The sequence below is a fragment of the Lacerta agilis genome, chromosome 17 (genome assembly GCF_009819535.1).
Source record: "Lacerta agilis isolate rLacAgi1 chromosome 17, rLacAgi1.pri, whole genome shotgun sequence".
Classification (NCBI taxonomy): Eukaryota; Metazoa; Chordata; class Lepidosauria; order Squamata; family Lacertidae; genus Lacerta; species Lacerta agilis.
Window position 1 is genome coordinate 19953616 of NC_046328.1, and position 16265 is coordinate 19969880.

General features: G+C 49.5%; 1 protein-coding gene across 1 annotated transcript in view; it reads right to left on the bottom strand.

Annotated features, from left to right (window-relative positions):
* The window catches only part of RBM19 (RNA binding motif protein 19), a 99141-nt gene that overhangs the window by 14214 nt on the left and 68662 nt on the right, over positions 1-16265 (bottom strand). The window contains exons 22-23 of the mRNA XM_033174638.1: positions 15342-15447; positions 9848-9968 (exon numbers count right to left, since the gene is read on the bottom strand). Coding sequence (XP_033030529.1) covers positions 9848-9968; positions 15342-15447 — 227 coding nt within the window. The remainder of the gene's footprint in view (positions 1-9847; positions 9969-15341; positions 15448-16265) is intronic.

Here is a 16265-nt window from a genome sequence, read left to right on the forward strand (position 1 = left end):
CTTGCCTTTTACCCCTGCCGTTCTTTCCTCTGCCCACTCCATCTCCATTTCCTTTTGTTTCTCAGAAGATTTTTCTTTACCCTTCTTCTCTACCAACACCTTAGAGCTTCTTCCTGCCTCTAGACTCTGAGAGCCGCCCCCTCCCTGCCCATCATTTATTGCATGCTTTGCCCACATTCCATGACTGGTCCTTCCCCTGGAGACTGTTCATCAGCATTCCGTGACCTCACACCATTTCAACCAATCCTGGGGGCTGGTGGCAGAACAGGGGGACATGAAGTTTGGTTTAACTTCTGCAAGGGAAGGGTCAGTCATGGAATGTGGGCAGAGCACGCAAGAGGTGGCAAACAGGCTTCTTTTTGGGGAAATCTTCTCATAGGGCCTAGGGAAAGGAAGAAACCATTAGCAGTTGGCAGAGGAGTACAGGGGAAAACACACACCCATATATACATTTCTTTTACAGATATCTCCTTTACTATTTCCAAAACTCAGAGAAGGATCAAGTAAACAGCAGAGGCTCACTATGCACATTCCTTGCAAAACACACCCCCCCCTTCTGCACTTTCTCCGCAATTTTAGAAAGCAGCTCTCCATGTGGGGAACAGCTGTTCAAAGCCCGATCTCAGCCATCAAAACACCCATCTCAAACAAACAAATAAAATGTACTTGCAGGACTCGGGGAGAGGGTGTAAAATAAACACATAGGACAAGCTGCTGCATTTTCTTTTAGCATTACAGCTGCTTCCGAAGATAAACAACAAGTAAATGTCACAAAACATCAATACGGGAGAAATTAACCTGACAAAAGCCATGCTTTCCCCTGCTCCGTCCTCGACCAAACAATTTTGCATTTCTGGAGTCCCCCCATCTAATGATTTTTTTTTTTCAATTAATTCCTTGACAGAATGCCAGGACCAAGTTGTACTTCTGTTCTTGTACTTTTTACGAACGTCGCAGGAGATGGAATAGGCGGCGGGGGTGTGTGTGTGGGGGGGGGGGTTGACAGGAGCCCTTCCTATCCCACCAACGACTTGACGTAGCTTTGTCCAAGCTTCAGAGCTGAGAGCCAGGGAAGGCATCATTTGGAGACAGGTGCCCACACCTGTTTCGAGGCTGGGACAAGATTACGATTTGGCTGCATGCATTATTTATTTATTTTTAATGGATGTAAAAGCAATGTCTTGTCTCTACAGATTTGCTAACTCACTCTTGCTAAAAATTAAAAATCCGACTGGGGGGCTAGGCGGGTGGCTTTTCATTTTAACAAAAGAACCTAAGACAAGTATGCTGGATCAGGCCAGTGGCCCATCTAGTCCAACATCCTGTTCTCACAGGGGCCAACAAACAGATGCTTGGAGAAAACCTGCAAGTGGGATATGAGCCCAATAGCACTCTGCCCACCTGACGTTCTCAGCATAGTGCCTCTGATAGTGGAGGCAGAACGTAGCCATTGTGGCTCATAGCCTTGTCCTCAATGCATTTGTCTAATCCTAAGCCATCCAAGTTGGCGGCCATCACCGCCTCTTGTGGGAGTTAAGTTCCATAGCTGAACTATGAGCTCCATGAAGAAGTCCTTTTGTTCTATCTGTCCTGATTCTTCCAACATTCAGCTTCGTGGGACACCCACGATTCCTAGCATTATGAGAAAACAACTTTTCTCTACCCACTCTCTCTGTGCCACGCATCAATTTATAAACTTCACATGCGTCCTTTTACTTGCCTTGCCTCTAAACTAGAAAGTCCCAAGCGCTCAGGAGCCCAGTTATGCCACCCCTTGCCTGCAGAGCTGGCAGCCTCTTGCCCTTTTTCAAACACCCTCCCTTGTGGAGCGTTCCCTCAGCCTCCTCTCGCCTCTCCTTGAGAGTCATCTGGGCAGCTGCTGCCCCTGGTCTCTGAGCTGCCCCCTTCCGCCCCAAAGAGAGGCGCCTCCTCACAGTGCCCCACAGAGGCCTGGGAAGCCTTCTCTGGTCATCCCCAGAGGCACCATTCACCAAGGGAGCTTGTAGCCAGAGCTGCTGCAACAAACAGCTGTGCAATCCCTTGGGAGGGAAAGACGCAAGAGGGCATCAATGGAGGGAGGGAAGGAAAGAGGGACAGAGGCCAGTGTTGCCCGCGGCACTCCGACCATCATTCACGGCACCCCAGGGTGCCATGGCACACTGGCTGAAAACCACTGCTTTGTGGCTTATTTTTTTTGGTGGTTTGCTTTCTTTCTCTTGTTTTTCACTTTTTGCTGTTGTTAACAAATCAATAACTTTTAAAAAAGAAGTTTCTTAACCACTCTTTGTGCAAAGATTTCAGAGGAGGGTGTGTGTGTCATTCTGCACAAAGACCCTTTTGCAAATGAATGGCACAGCTTCATTATGTACATGGTGAATAATGAAAACAGGGGACTCACTGCAAGTTACAAAACTTTCTGGATAACCACCTATCACCTTCCTATACCCATGATCGGGGATAAGAACGTGTGCTATTTGATTGTCATTTTGCATGCATTACTAAACACCGGCTTCTGGGTTATGGTTATTTATCTGCAGGGTTTGTTTGTTTTTTAGCTGAGTTCCCTTACTTTTGTAAAAAATAAAATAATATTTATTTATTTTTGGTCTGGGTGTGCTTGGACAGATATACACCAAATGCCTCAACCAAAAATCCACCTATATCTGTAATCAATAAGGTTGTGGCTGTTGCTACTCCAGATCATTGTCTGCTTAAGTTTCTTAATCACATCTTACATTTAACCACTGGCTCGTGGGGGGCTGCAGCACTGTGACTGGGCCCGCAATAAACTGACTAACTAACTTTTTGGTGAGTTCCCCCACCTTTTTTTTTTTGCAGAAAAAGCATTGTTTATCTGTATGATGTTGCTATATGTTGAAAGAATTTAATAAAAATTGGGGGGGGAGGAGAGGAAAGAAACAACACAACACGGCTAGGCTTGGATGAAGCACTTCTGGCTAAATCTGCTCGCATCATTTCAGCGCCTGACATATGAAATGGAGACACCCCCGCCTCGCCTCATCCTGGACCCCCGCGACCTCCCAAGCTTTCCATTTGCGTCTCGTCCCGCCCCCCTCCGTCCAAGGCGTGCTCGCTTCCCCCCCCCTCCATCCCAAGCCTCAGCCGGGCCTGAAAATTTCCCCTCCTGTCAGTTTAATTCTTTGATCGATGGGGAAGAGCAGGATGCTTGGCCTCGCGCAGCTGGCCTCCCAAGTTACCCCTGGCAGGAGACCGCCAGCCCTGCTGGTGACGGCTGAGTGAAATGTTTGTGGAGCGCACGGAACACAAGTCAATAGCAATTTAGCGGGATTGGGAGCGGGCACCCCCTCCGCACGAACCGCGGCTCCCGAGAGGGGGGAAGTGTGCACAGGATTATTACTGACTCACTTGGAAATATTTCCAAAACAAGCCTCCGATTAAAGGGGGTGGGGGAGGAAGGGTGGAGGGGTGCACAGGAGCTGGCGGCTGCCACGCTCGGCACTAAAATGTCTCGCAAGCGGCAACCCAGCACGGAGCTCGCAAGCGGAGAGAGAGAAATTCAGGCAGTCACGAAGGAAGCTGGTTGCTCAGCTTGGGAGCAGAAGGAACGGGCGAGGCCCAGGCTTTGGAGGAAGCCTTGCTGGGTTCTGGAAGGGAAAGCGGTGCTCTTGAGAGGGCTTGCGATCTGGAATATGGACGGTAAGGCTGTCCGGGATCACTAGGTACAATGGCTAGGTTCTCCCTCCTGTGTCAGAGGTAAGATGTCTCCAAATACCAGCTACACTGGGACTTGCAATTGTGTGGCTCAGGTTCCGAACCTCACTGGGTGACCACTGCCACCGGCCATTGGCTCTCAGCGCAACCTGACTTACAGGGTTGTTTTGGTGATTCAATGGGGGGGGGCACCACACACACCACCCTGAGCTCCTTGGAGAAAAGGTGGGTTATAAATGCAATAAATACATAAATAGATGAAGAAAGCAATGTTCCCATGCGTGAGGCCGAGGAGACGCAGCAAACTGAGCTCTTGCAATGCCAATGTTCAACCGAAGTAGGTTACGCCAGTGAGGCCAATGAAAGGTACTCTGGGATGTCACTTTTAGAAAGCATGGGGGAACACAAGGTGCTCCAAGGCAAGATTAAGAGACATTGAAGACAGTGCCTCCAACACGATGAGAGGAACTTGACACCGACTTCAACGACAGACAGGTACGGCTCAGGAGGACAGCATCTGCAGGTGTGTCTCGCACCAGCAGCCTTCGCAGTCAAGAAAAGTCACGCGTGTAAGGATTTGCCAGTATTTCGTTTAAGAATATATCCCCCACTTTAGTATTAAAGAAAAATGCTTAAGTGGTGTACAAAACTCAGTGCATAAAATCAGCAGTTCAAAAATATTGATTGCCACATCATTATAGCAGTGGATAGAACACAAAGCCCCAAACTGCTGAGCACGGGAGCCCAGCTTCAATGACCAGATTCAGCACCTTGGGGGCAGGGGAAAGCCTGGGCAAATAAAAAAAAAGTATTTAAAAGACAACCCAAAGCAAATTAATAGAGGGGGAATCCTGTATGGCGGAATGGAGAGAGCTCCAAAATTGCAGAAAAGGCACTGGGAAAGTCAGCCAGGGAAAAGGAGTCAAGTTTTTTTCCAGGATAACCACATATTCAAATAACACAGTCAGGATATACCTGTATATCAAGTTCGTTGGAAAACGATAACAGCTGTTCTGAAGCCGAGGTTGCCAAGGAGGTGCCCGGGGGTCTACATCCTCTGAGCATCCCCCACCCCACCCCATTCACTGCCACCTTCGGCAAAAAACAAAAGGAATACAAAAGCTGCAAAGCGGATTCCCCCAAATTAGGGTTGTCGTGATGTGGACAGTTCATGGCTTATCTGCATCAGAGGTGGAGAACCTCAGACCTGGGGTCCTGGCCAGCCTTTGGAATGGTACCCAGGCCACACATCTTCCTGAGGCTACACCCCATCACTGTCCCTGCTTTGCACTCTGATGCTTTTAACTGGTTGGAATGACTCCTTGTCCTGTCCTGTGTGAGTGTCTGGAGGCGGTTGGAGGATGGTTGGCGGCTAACAGATTGAGGTTGAATCCTGACAAGACAGAAGTACTGTTTTGGAGGGACAGGGGACGGGCGGGTGTGGAGGACTCCCTGGTCCAGAATGGGGTAAACTGTGCCCCTGAAGACCAGGTGCGCAGCCTGGGAGTCATTTTGAACTCACAGCTGTCCATGGAGGTGCAGGTCAATTCTGTGTCCAGGGCGGCTGTTTACCAGCTCCTACCTGCCCGCAGACTGTCTTGCAAGAGCGGTGCATGCTCTAGTTATCTCCCTCTTAGACTACTTCAATGTGCTCTACGTGGGGCTACCTCTGAAGGTGACAGGGAAACTGCAACTAATCCAGAATGCAGCAGCTAGACTGGTGACTGGGAGTGGCCACCAAGACCATATAACACCGGTCCTGAAAGACCTACAATGGCTCCCACTACATTTCCGAACACAATTCAAAGTGTTGGTGCTTACCTTTAAAGTCCTAAACGGCCTTGGCCAAGTATACCTGAAGGAGCGTCTCCACCCCCATCGTTCTGCCTAGACATTGAGGTCCACCTCCAAGGGCCTTCTGGTGGTTCCCTCACTGCAAGAAGTGAAGTTACAGGGAACCAGGCAGAGGGCCTTCTCAGTAGTGTTGCCTGCCCTGTGGAACGCCCTCCAACCAGATGTCAAGGAAATAAACATCTATCTGACGTTTAGAAGACACCTGAAGGCAGCCCTGTATAGGTAAGTTTTTAATGTTTGATGTTTTATTGTGGTTTTAATATTCTGTTGGGAGCCATCCAGAGTGGCTGGGGAAACCCAGCCAGATGGGCGGGGTATAAATTATCATCAGCATCATCATCGAACTGTGATGATGCCTCTTGTGTCCTGGGGTGGAGATCGGTCACGTCTGCTTTTGCCACAGCCACTGTTGGCACGTGGACCCCAGAAAGCCACCTGTGAGAAAACATGGCAAGGACGGAAATCCCTCACCCCAGATAAACCCTGGGGAAAGAGCTATGGTTTCAGAGACCCTGCCTATGTGCTGCCTGCCTCAGTAAAAGACAATCCTCAGCCTCAAGAAAAGCATATCGGGGCTGGCTCCCTTTTTGCCCATGAAAGCCAGCCCTTCAGGGACAAGTGGCACGCTGCCAGTTGCAGAGGTCGCAGCGTCCAAGGTGAGTGGATAAGTGCACTGACCTTCTGCATGGAGTGGTCTGCCAGCAACAAAAGGGACCCGCAATGGAAGGAGGGGGGGGCAGAGACGAAAGGCAGAGAGGAGCATGTAGCCAAATACTAAAACCCATTTCCTCCGACCCGAGAGAACAGCAAACAAAGATTTTTAGAGCAGATACCTCCGGCACCATTATGCTCTGTCCAACGGGTTTCTAGGTACTGCAGCCGGGAAATGGGGGCTGAAAGCCTCTCTCTGCTGCGGGCCTGCTGTTTGAAATGCCCTCTGGATGAATAGCACACAGCTAGCAGCGTTCACTCTCTGCCCCCGCTTGCACTTGGCTTTTCTGCCAGCATCTTTCCCCCCCCCAACCCCCCCCCCCCAAACAAACACATCCTCAGAAGCATGTTGCCTCTTTGCTGGCTTGGCAAAGTGAGGGACAGACACAAGAAATAAAAATAAATCGTAGTCTAGGCTTCGGCGGAAGAGAAAAGGGCGATGCATACAATCATTTGTTTGCAAATGTGTAAAACCTCATCAGGAAAGGGGTGGCTTGTTTCCTGCCTTTCGAAATTAAAAGCACTGGTTTCAGAAATGCATTCAGCACTCCATAGTCTGTGGGGGTTTGCTTCCGTTGCTCTATGCATACCTCAAGGCTGGCCCTACCACTGGGGGAACATAAGTGGAGAGCATTTGGCCCATCAAATGTTGCTGAACTACAACGCCCAACATCACTGGCCATTGGCTTGGTAGAGCTGACAGAAATGGCCATCCTAAAGGCTCCCCACTCCAGAGTTAGGATAAGTGAGGTGGCTGCCTCAGGTACGATAGGCTGGGGGAGGGGGTCGGGGTGGGCAGGGAGTGGTGGTGTGGTGTCAGAGAACAGAACTCTGTGCACCGTGCATGGGTTGGCCTGTCCACCCTAAGCCGGTCTGCTGTCTTCAGGTATGGTGGAGGATGCATGCACGATCGTAGTGACGTCAGGTGTTTGAAAGGATTGTCCAACCTACCTGTCAAAGAAGTGGTATCTGAAGAAGTGTGCACGCACACGAAAGCTCATACCAAGAACAAACTTAGTTGGTCTCTAAGGTGCTACTGGAAAGAATTTTTTATTTTATTTTGTTTTGACTATGGCAGACCAACACGGCTACCCACCTGTAACTACCAGTCAAAGTCAGCCTGCAGGGCTAGCAGGGTGGAAGGAAGATAGCGACTAAGCAGGATCGAGCTCTGCCCATCAGCTGATGTGCAGGTACTTCAAACCTGCTTTCTGCAAGGTGCAAGTGCGCTAGTGAGTTTGCTGCAGGGAACCTGCTCGTGTACCTGAAACAAACAGGATTGATTCTCCACCTGCCATCTCGTGAACAGGGAGTTCTAGCCTGCTTTCTGCAGGGATTGTGTATGCAATGCGTGGTTTGGTGGGGAAAGGCTTTGCAGGCCATATAGGGAGGCGTGGTGAGCCAAATCTGACTCGCAGGGTGGAGGTTTCCAAACCTGGCATTAGATAAATTGATTCTGAGTTGACCCCCCCCCCCGGCCTCATCTACCCAAGATCCTGATTCTGTATCAACACCTTCCTCGAACTTGTGCGGATTCTCTCAACCTCAAGTCCGCAGTGGTGGGGTCCCAACGTTTACAACAGCATGTGTGGATCCCTTTTTTAGCCTGAGGGCTACATTCCCCTTTGGGCAAACTCCCGAGGGTCATGTGTTGGTAGTGGGCGGGGCCAGAGGCAAAAGTGGGCGGGGCAACAAACACAAAATGTTATCTTTGTGGTTTCAGCGCAGGCCCCTCTGTATCCTCCCTTCAGACAAGCAAGGGACTTGACATCAGCTCTTTTCTGAGAAGTGCAAGGTGGGCAGGGGGAGATTGAGCCAAAGGAAGACCATTGATCTACGTCTTATTCCCTGTGCTAGGTTGGGGAGGGGGGACGGGGGACGAGAGCCTTACACTAATATTTGCCGACCAGTACATTTGCACCTGTCAATGCTTGTCGATAGCTGCACCGGACAGCAGTTTCCGTCTCTGGCCCTGTCAATGCTGGGACTCTGATCCGAAGAGACTAATCCACTGCTCCTCAGAGGAGCCTTCTCCCTTTCAGTGGGATTGCCGCATCCCCGTCAACAGAGGCAGCTCAGCAGAAGCAGCGGCTAACTGGAGGGAACTATGCAGGGCTTTGTGAATCCAGTTTCAGGGCCCTCTTTAGGAAGAGAAGGGAGACCTTGGTGGTGTAGTGGTTATGAGTGTTGGACTAGGATCTGGGAGAGGCAAGGGTTCAAATCCCCACTCGGCCAAGAAGCTCGCTGAGTGGGACCTTCTTGTCCCAGTCCCTGCCTCTCTCAGCATAACCTACCTAACAGGGTGGTTGTGGGGATGAGATGAGATGGGGGAGAAGCCTCCTTGAGATGAGATGATTAGATGGGACAGTACAACTGCATGCTGGTGGCAGGCAAAATGGAGCCAGTGAATGGGACCTATCTGCTACAAATACAGTCGTATCTTGGAAGTCGAACAGAATCCGTTCCGGAAGTCCGTTCGACTTCCAAAACGTTTGAAAACCAAATCACGGCTTCTGGTTGACTGCGGGAAGCTCCTACAGCCAATCAGAAGCCACGGAAGCCCCGTCTGATGTTCGGCTTACGTTCGCAAACCAGAACAATCACTTCCGGGTTTGCAGCATTCGGGAGCCAAAACATCCAAGTTCCAGGGTGTTCGGGATCGAAGGTACGACTGTACTAGAAGCCTGACACAGGAATGCAGGAGGCTGCCTTATATTGAATCAGGCCATCAGCCCATCTTGGTCAACGGCCCACAATGACTAGCAGCAACTCTCTGGGGTTATACTGAATCATACCCTTGGCCCATCTAGCTCACTATAGTCTGCACTGACCGGTAGCAGCTCTGCCTGCCTGGTTTCGGGGGTCACTCCTTAAATGAAGTTGCTGGGGATTGAACCTAGGACAACCAAGCTGCAGCCATTCCCCCAAATAAATATCCACGTGCACAATCTAATTCGAGCTGCGGCTAAAGAGCAATAGGGTTGGGGCAAAGCTTGAACAAGTTGAGAGAAGAACCATTCCTTATGAAGAGCAGTCGAGGGGGCTGGGTATATTTAGCCTGGAGCAGAGAACACTGAGAGGTGATATGATAAGCAGCTTTCAAATATCTGAAGGTCTATCCCTTGGGAGTTGCAGCAAACTTGTTTTCTGCTGCTCCAGAAGGTAGGGCCCACATCAAGTTACAAGAAAGGCAATTTCGACGATACAACAGGCAGAACTGTCTGACAGTAAGAACTGTTCAACAGTGGAACAGGTGGCCTCAGAAGGTGGTAGGACTCTCTGTCAGTGGAGGTTTTCAAACGGAGGTTGGGTGGCCTTCTGCCAGGGATTCCTTAGCTGTTATCCCTGCACTGCAGAGAGCTGGACCAGATGACCCACATGGGTTTTCTTCCAATTCTATAATTCTGTGATTTCATTATTCTAGGTGCAACAATCTATTGCCACACCACGGTCCTGACAGACAATGGCTTGCAGGTTACAAAAAAAAGTGGTATACAAATTCCACTAAATCATCATTATCATCATCATCAGTGGAAACAAAATCTACAGAAATGACAACTGAAATAGTACGTATGTGCTACTACAGTACCGTGAAAATGCTCTGCCGTTTTCCGCCTCAGGGCCTCCACTGTTTCCTCCGAGTCAGCCCATTCCAAGACCAGCCTCCGGCCATACAAATGAGTGCTGTGGCAGAGGGCATTGAAGGCTCTCTGTGGAAAAAGGAAGCAGGAAGTACGCTGTTCAGCTTGTTTTAAAGAAAAGTTGTCACCGCTTCACCTCTTTTGTTCTGCCCTCCCCACAAATGCAGAGGTCGATGGAGCCCCAGTGTGCACCGAGTTTTCTCGGTAGGGGAACCAAATTGGTTCAGCTGGGCTTCCTGGTAAAGGAGCATTTTTGAAGAGACGAGATCCATCACAAATTGAGCCAGGCAAAAGATAGGGGGGGAGAGAAAGGGGGTGCATTTCCCCCCCCTAAAAGGGCGTTTTCTGATAGCACCTTCCCCCAAAAGTAAATGTACATGGTTGGGAGATAGGGAGAGAGGCTGGAAAGCTAGCTGCTCAATGCACAATATAAATCTAGCTGCTTGAGGCACAATGGAAAGCTAGCTGCTCAAGATGCAACAGAAAGCCACCCACTGCCAATACCTCAGGTTACATACGCTTCAGGTTACAGACTCCGCTAACCCAGAAATAACGCTTCAAGTTAAGAACTTTGCTTCAGGATAAGAACAGAAACTGTGCTCTGGCGGCGCAGCGGCAGCGGGAGGCCTCATTAGCTAAAGTGGGGCTTCAGGTTAAGAACAGTTTCAGGTTAAGAACGGACCTCCAGAACGAATTAAGTTCTTAACCCGAGGTACCACTGTACAATAGATGTCTGCATTGATGTCTTAGATGTCTGCATTGAGTGACAGTGGCTCTCCAGGGTTTCAGACAGGGATCTCTCCCAGCTCTACCTGGCGATGCCTTGGACTGAACCTGGGACCTTCTGCATGCAAAGCAGATATTCTAACCACTGAGCTATGGCCCTCTCCCTAGGATACACCTCATCTTGGCCGACAGCATAAGGAGCGGCCTTGGACCATCTAGCTTAGTAGTGTCTACACTGGCTGGCAGCAGCTCTCCAGTGTTTCAGACTGGGGACATTCCCAGCCCTACCTGGAGATGCCACCTGGGACTTCTGGAACACAAGGCAGGTGCTCTACCACTGAGCTATGGCCTTGGTCCTTCCCTTGGGCAGAGAGGACTCCTGCTTTTCTGCCGCGCTGATCTGCTGGAAGTTCTCCCGAGCCCAAGGGTGGAAGAGTCTTTGATGGGAGAGCTGCTACTGCAACATCCACCTCAGAGGCGGCCAGGCTTCACATTGTGTCATCAGGAAGATGGCGGAGTTTATCACAGAAGTGATGGGGTGATTTGGGTCATTTCTTGCAAATGTGGACAAAAAAGGAGCCAGCTGGGGCTTGAGGGAGGAGGCCTTTCCTGGAAATGGGAACTGTAGAGAAGGCCTTCTCTGGGCATTGGAAAGGGTGCCTTTCCTTGACACTAGCTGTGTCCTCTTCTGGAGAATGGGAATACTTTTTGGTGTATGTGCTAAAGGTAATCTTCTCCTGCAGTTGACATTCCTTGCAATGCTGCAAGCTTACGGTTGTTTTTATTTGCTGCTGCTGTTGTGTGCGTGTTTTTAAATGCCTATTTTCACACCGAAATGTTACCCAATTAGCAGCGCAATGTGTTGGCTTAAATAAACACCGCTGTGGGGTGGAGGGAGAGGAGAGAAGAGGAGGAGCCAGCTGCAGGGAGATGCAATAGCTGTTTATGTTGGCAGAAACCGTCGTTGTCCTGGCCCTGGCAAGCAACTGTGGCTCTAATTGTAGGCTCTCGTCTACTAATTTGTACTTTTTAATTTCACACTTCCCAGCGTCGCATGCAAGAGGGAGAGCATGCGAGGTTGCGCTGCGCAAACCTGCATGCACATGAAGCCTCGACAGCTGGGTGCCACCAGATTTTCGAGGTCTCACCCAGGCGGAGTGTCATGTCAGTTCCAAAGCCCTACCAGCTTCCATTCAGCGTTTCGCAGCCTTAAGGACAGGTAGTAGAAACGCACTTGGAACTATATTGCACCAGTGGTGGTGTAATGGTTAGCATGTTGGACTAGGAACTGGGGGAGCAGGGTTCAAATCCCTGTTCGGCCACGAAGCTGACTGGGTGGAACTAATAATATGTGTGGATCCATATTTAGCGAGAACAAGAGCTAAACGGAGCTTTGTGGTGCCTCTGAATTTCCATCCCTATTTGCAGAAAGGCGACAGGTTTCTGGGAAATGATACATGATTTTTAAGATGGCTATTCCCAAGAGGCCTGAAGCATTTCTTCTAGGGATTACAGAGGCAGAGATTCCAAAAGATGTTTGGGTATGCTCCTACCTTAACCAGAATTCTGTATGTGCAGAAGTGGAAAGAGGTCTCAGTGAAAGAAGAATGGATTTTAAAGTTAATGAACTGGGCAGAGATGGCGAAGCTGACAGCAAAAATAAGAGATCAAGAGGATGAGAACTTTGTTAAAGAGTGGAGGTTCTTTTCAGACTATTTGAGAAAAGAACTGCAGAAATGAAATGAAATTGCGAGCAGGATATTTGAATAATAGGCAAGGGAAGGAGGATAAATAAATGATTTTAATACAAGCTATAATGCAATAGAAAATAAATGGCGGTTGTGGCAGCAGATAAAGGAATGCAACAGGAACATCGCAGAGGGGCAAGCCAAAATGTAAGAAATTATTATATTGAGAGGGAATTAAATAATGTCAAACTTTGTGTAAAAAAAAAAACCCCGCACACACTAAATAAATAAATAAATATTTAAAAATGAATTTCCATTCCCGAGGGAGGGGGAAATTGTCCTTTCCTTAACGTGCACATGTATCGGGAGTCAATCTATGTGCAGTGCCCAGCTTCAAATATCTGGCTTACTGTTTGTGCTGCACATGTTTTATTTTTTTAAAATGAAATGTACAAAGCATCCGTAAACATGGGTGGGCAAGCAAATCTCCACCTGTCAGCCTGCTCTGTCTGCATTGGGGCTTAAATCCCCACACACCTTGGGAGTCTTGTTGGCATGACTGTACATGTAGCTCACAGATACAAGGAGGGAGGGAGGGAGGGAGGGAAGGAGGCAACTGCCTGGGTTCCAGAGCTGCCATAGATCAAGGAAGCAGGCCGCCGAGTTCACCTCCCAAGGGGACAACAGCTCACCAGATCTAAATGCTCTTAATTTGGGGGACAGGGCCACTCTGCCTCTCAGCTCCCTGTTGCCCTATTAAATGCTCGGCCCAAAGAGCCTGGAGGCAAAGACCATTAGCAGGACACAAAAGGCAGACAACATTAGGCTGTTGATAGATTTCCCATTCTTCCTAAAAAACAAAGGCTCATCAGCAGTGGGTGGAGGAGGACGTTCCCTGCAGTGCCAGCTGAGCTCCTCCTGCTGCTGTGACAGGTTTGTGCCTCACTCCTAAATGGGCAGTTTCTTGGTCCTTCGCAGCAGCTGAATTTTAATACTGCCAGTGCCAGGCATCCACTCTGGGCAGCCACACAGACTAGGGTCGGGCGAAAGAGGAACGCCTTGCAAAAATGATGGCAAAACAGATCCCATATTGATATCTTTTCCTGGGGTAGCCAAACTAGTGCCCTCCAGATGTTTTAGATCAGGCCCATCCAACTCCCAAGAGAATGAGATCTACTCCCAGTATATATATAAAAAAACTGGCAGTGTTCGGCCCATTGTCATTGAGGATTGACCAGAGTTGCTGAGCTGTTTTGGGGGAGATCAGAGTTGTTGAGCTTTTTGTGGGGAGATCAGAGTTGTTGAGCTTCTTTTGGGGAGGATTTAAGAGAGTTGCAGGGGACGCGGGTGGCGCTGTGGTCTAAACCACTGAGCCTCTTGGGCTTGCCGATCAGAAGGTCGGCGGTTCAAATCCCCGCGATGGGGTGAGCTCCCATTGCTCAGTCCCTGCTCCTGCCAACCTAGGAGTTCGAAAGCACTTCAAAGTGAAAGTAGATAAAATAGGTACAGCTCCGGCGGGAAGGTAAACGGTGTTTCCGTGCGCTGCTCTGGTTCGCCAGAAGCAGCTTAGTCATGCTGGCCACATGACCCGGAAGCTGTACGCCGGCTCCCTCGGCCAGTAAAGCGAGATGAGCGCCACAACCCCAGAGTTGTCCGCAACTGGACTTAATTGTCAGGGGTCCATTTACCTTTTTAAAAGTTGCATAGTTCTTTTTAAGGGGAAATGACATACATCGCTCACATCAAACTTCTGTAATGTTGTCCTAATATGTGTATGATTAGACCACAGCGCCACCTGCATCCCTGAGTAGTTTTTACTGGATTCTGAATAGATGTGCAAAATAATTGTTCCTGTTTTGAATGTTTACTGCGTTGCTACCTTCCTTAGAGGCTCCTGCAAACCACTCTTCCGAATAATGCTTTTTACAGGGTAGGGAATTCTGGGGGTGAGTTTATAGAGCCAAGGGGGGGGGGGGTGGCCTACAAAGATCGTTTGGGAGCTACTGATCCAGAAGGCACTAAATTGGCTACCCTGGTGTTATAGGGTTAAGAGTGTAAGTACAGAAGACGACCATGCTGGCTATCAGGCCAATGGCCCATCAAGTTCAGCATCCTGTTCTCAAAGCAGCCAACCAGATCAGGGGTCAGCAAACTTTTTCAGCAGGGGGCCGGACCACTGTCCCTCAGACCTTGTAGGGGGCCGGACTATATTTTGGAAAAAAAATGATGCAAGAGCACCGCGAGCCCTGGTGGCTGCTTACCTGTGTCTTGTGAGCGGCAGGGGTTGGTGGCGGCAGCAGCGGCGGGACGATGAGTGGTGCGTGAAAGGGCTCCAGAGAGGGGCTGCTTAAAATGGCGGCCGCTCGAGCACTGCTGCTGCTGGCACCAACAAAGCCCAGCTCGCTTCCTCCTCTAGGCAGGGCGGGGAGAAGCCAGGAGGAGGGAGGGAGGGAGGAGGAGGCGGCGCCACGTGAGGGAGAAGGAAAGAATGTGCACTTTGGCAATCCACACAGCAATTCCCAGACTGTCAGCGGGCCGGATCCAGAAGGCAATTGGGCCTCATCTGGCCCGCGGGCCTTAGTTTGCCGACCCATGAGATACCCCAACGGGATGCCCCAAAGCAGCACCTGTGTGCAGGAGAACCTCTCCCCGCTTTTGACTCCCAGCACTGGTACTCAGAGTCTTGCTGCCTCCATCAATGGAGAGAGAACAAAGCCACCATGGCTAGCCACCGATAGTCTTATCCCCTGTAACAAACTGCTTATTGAAAGTAATTTGCTCTAATTCGTTGGGAGTTGGATTAGGTGAACCTGGCTTTTGGCCTGATTCGTTTGCAGGGGAGGTTAGGCGATGCTGCGCCCAAACAAGTGTGACCCCCCACACTTTCTAGGGAATCTCCCCGTTACCTTCCTTAACTGTCACGCAAGGACGCCAAATCAGCTTTAAATGCACAGGTAGGATTTGCCGGCACGTGACTGAATCTCACTCCAAGATCAGCCACAGAGCGGAAGCGCCTTTCATTGCTCACCTTGGCGTCCTGCTTTGTGAGGAAGTCCACAAAACCGAAACCACGGTGCGTTCCTGTTCCAGCCATTTTCTTCGGCAGGCGAACGGTTTTCAGTTCTCCAAAGGTACTAAAGGCAGGGGATTAAGGGAGAGAACAAGAACAATAAATAAATCAAAAGTAAAAAAAAATCGAGAGCATAAAAGGTGGGGGTTACCTCCCTTTCAACGCATGCTCATAGGCAGTGTTAGAAACGCAAGATATATAATCTAATCGCCAAATAGCACCTTAAACCTAGGTGTCCAGGCACCCTTTTTGCAGTGTTGCTGTTGTTATTATCATTTCTATACCGCTTCATATTTCAAAGAACAAATCTCAAAGCAGTTTACAACACGCTGAACCATCAAATAAAACCACAAAATAACCACAAAATAAAAGAACAAAACAAATTCAAGCTTAAAGGAAAATATTTCAGATCCTTCTCTAAGTGACGTTTTGCTTTCCGCAGTCGCCGCCATCCTGGCATCCAGAGATTCCCACGAAACGTTAGGAAGGACTTTCTAATGGTAAGAGCGGTTAGACAGTGGAACTGACTCCTTCGGAAGGTGGGGGGGGGGCTTTCCTTCACCAGAGGTTTCTAAACATGGACTGGATGGCTGCCTGTCTGTGATTCTTGGGCTGTGATTCCTGCATCGTAGATGGTTGGACTAGATGACTCCTGGGGTCACTTCCAACTCTACAATTCTATGATTCTAATGCATGGACACAACCCACCCATCTGATAGAGTAGGGGTCAGCAAGGTTTACCGGCCATGGGCTGGATCACTGACTAGTGCAGCGCGCTGCTGGAAATTGCATCTGCGCATGCCCAGACGCCAAAAACCGCACCTGCGCAGAAGCAATTTTTGATGTCTGGACATGCGCAGACGTGATTTCCAGTATCTGCGA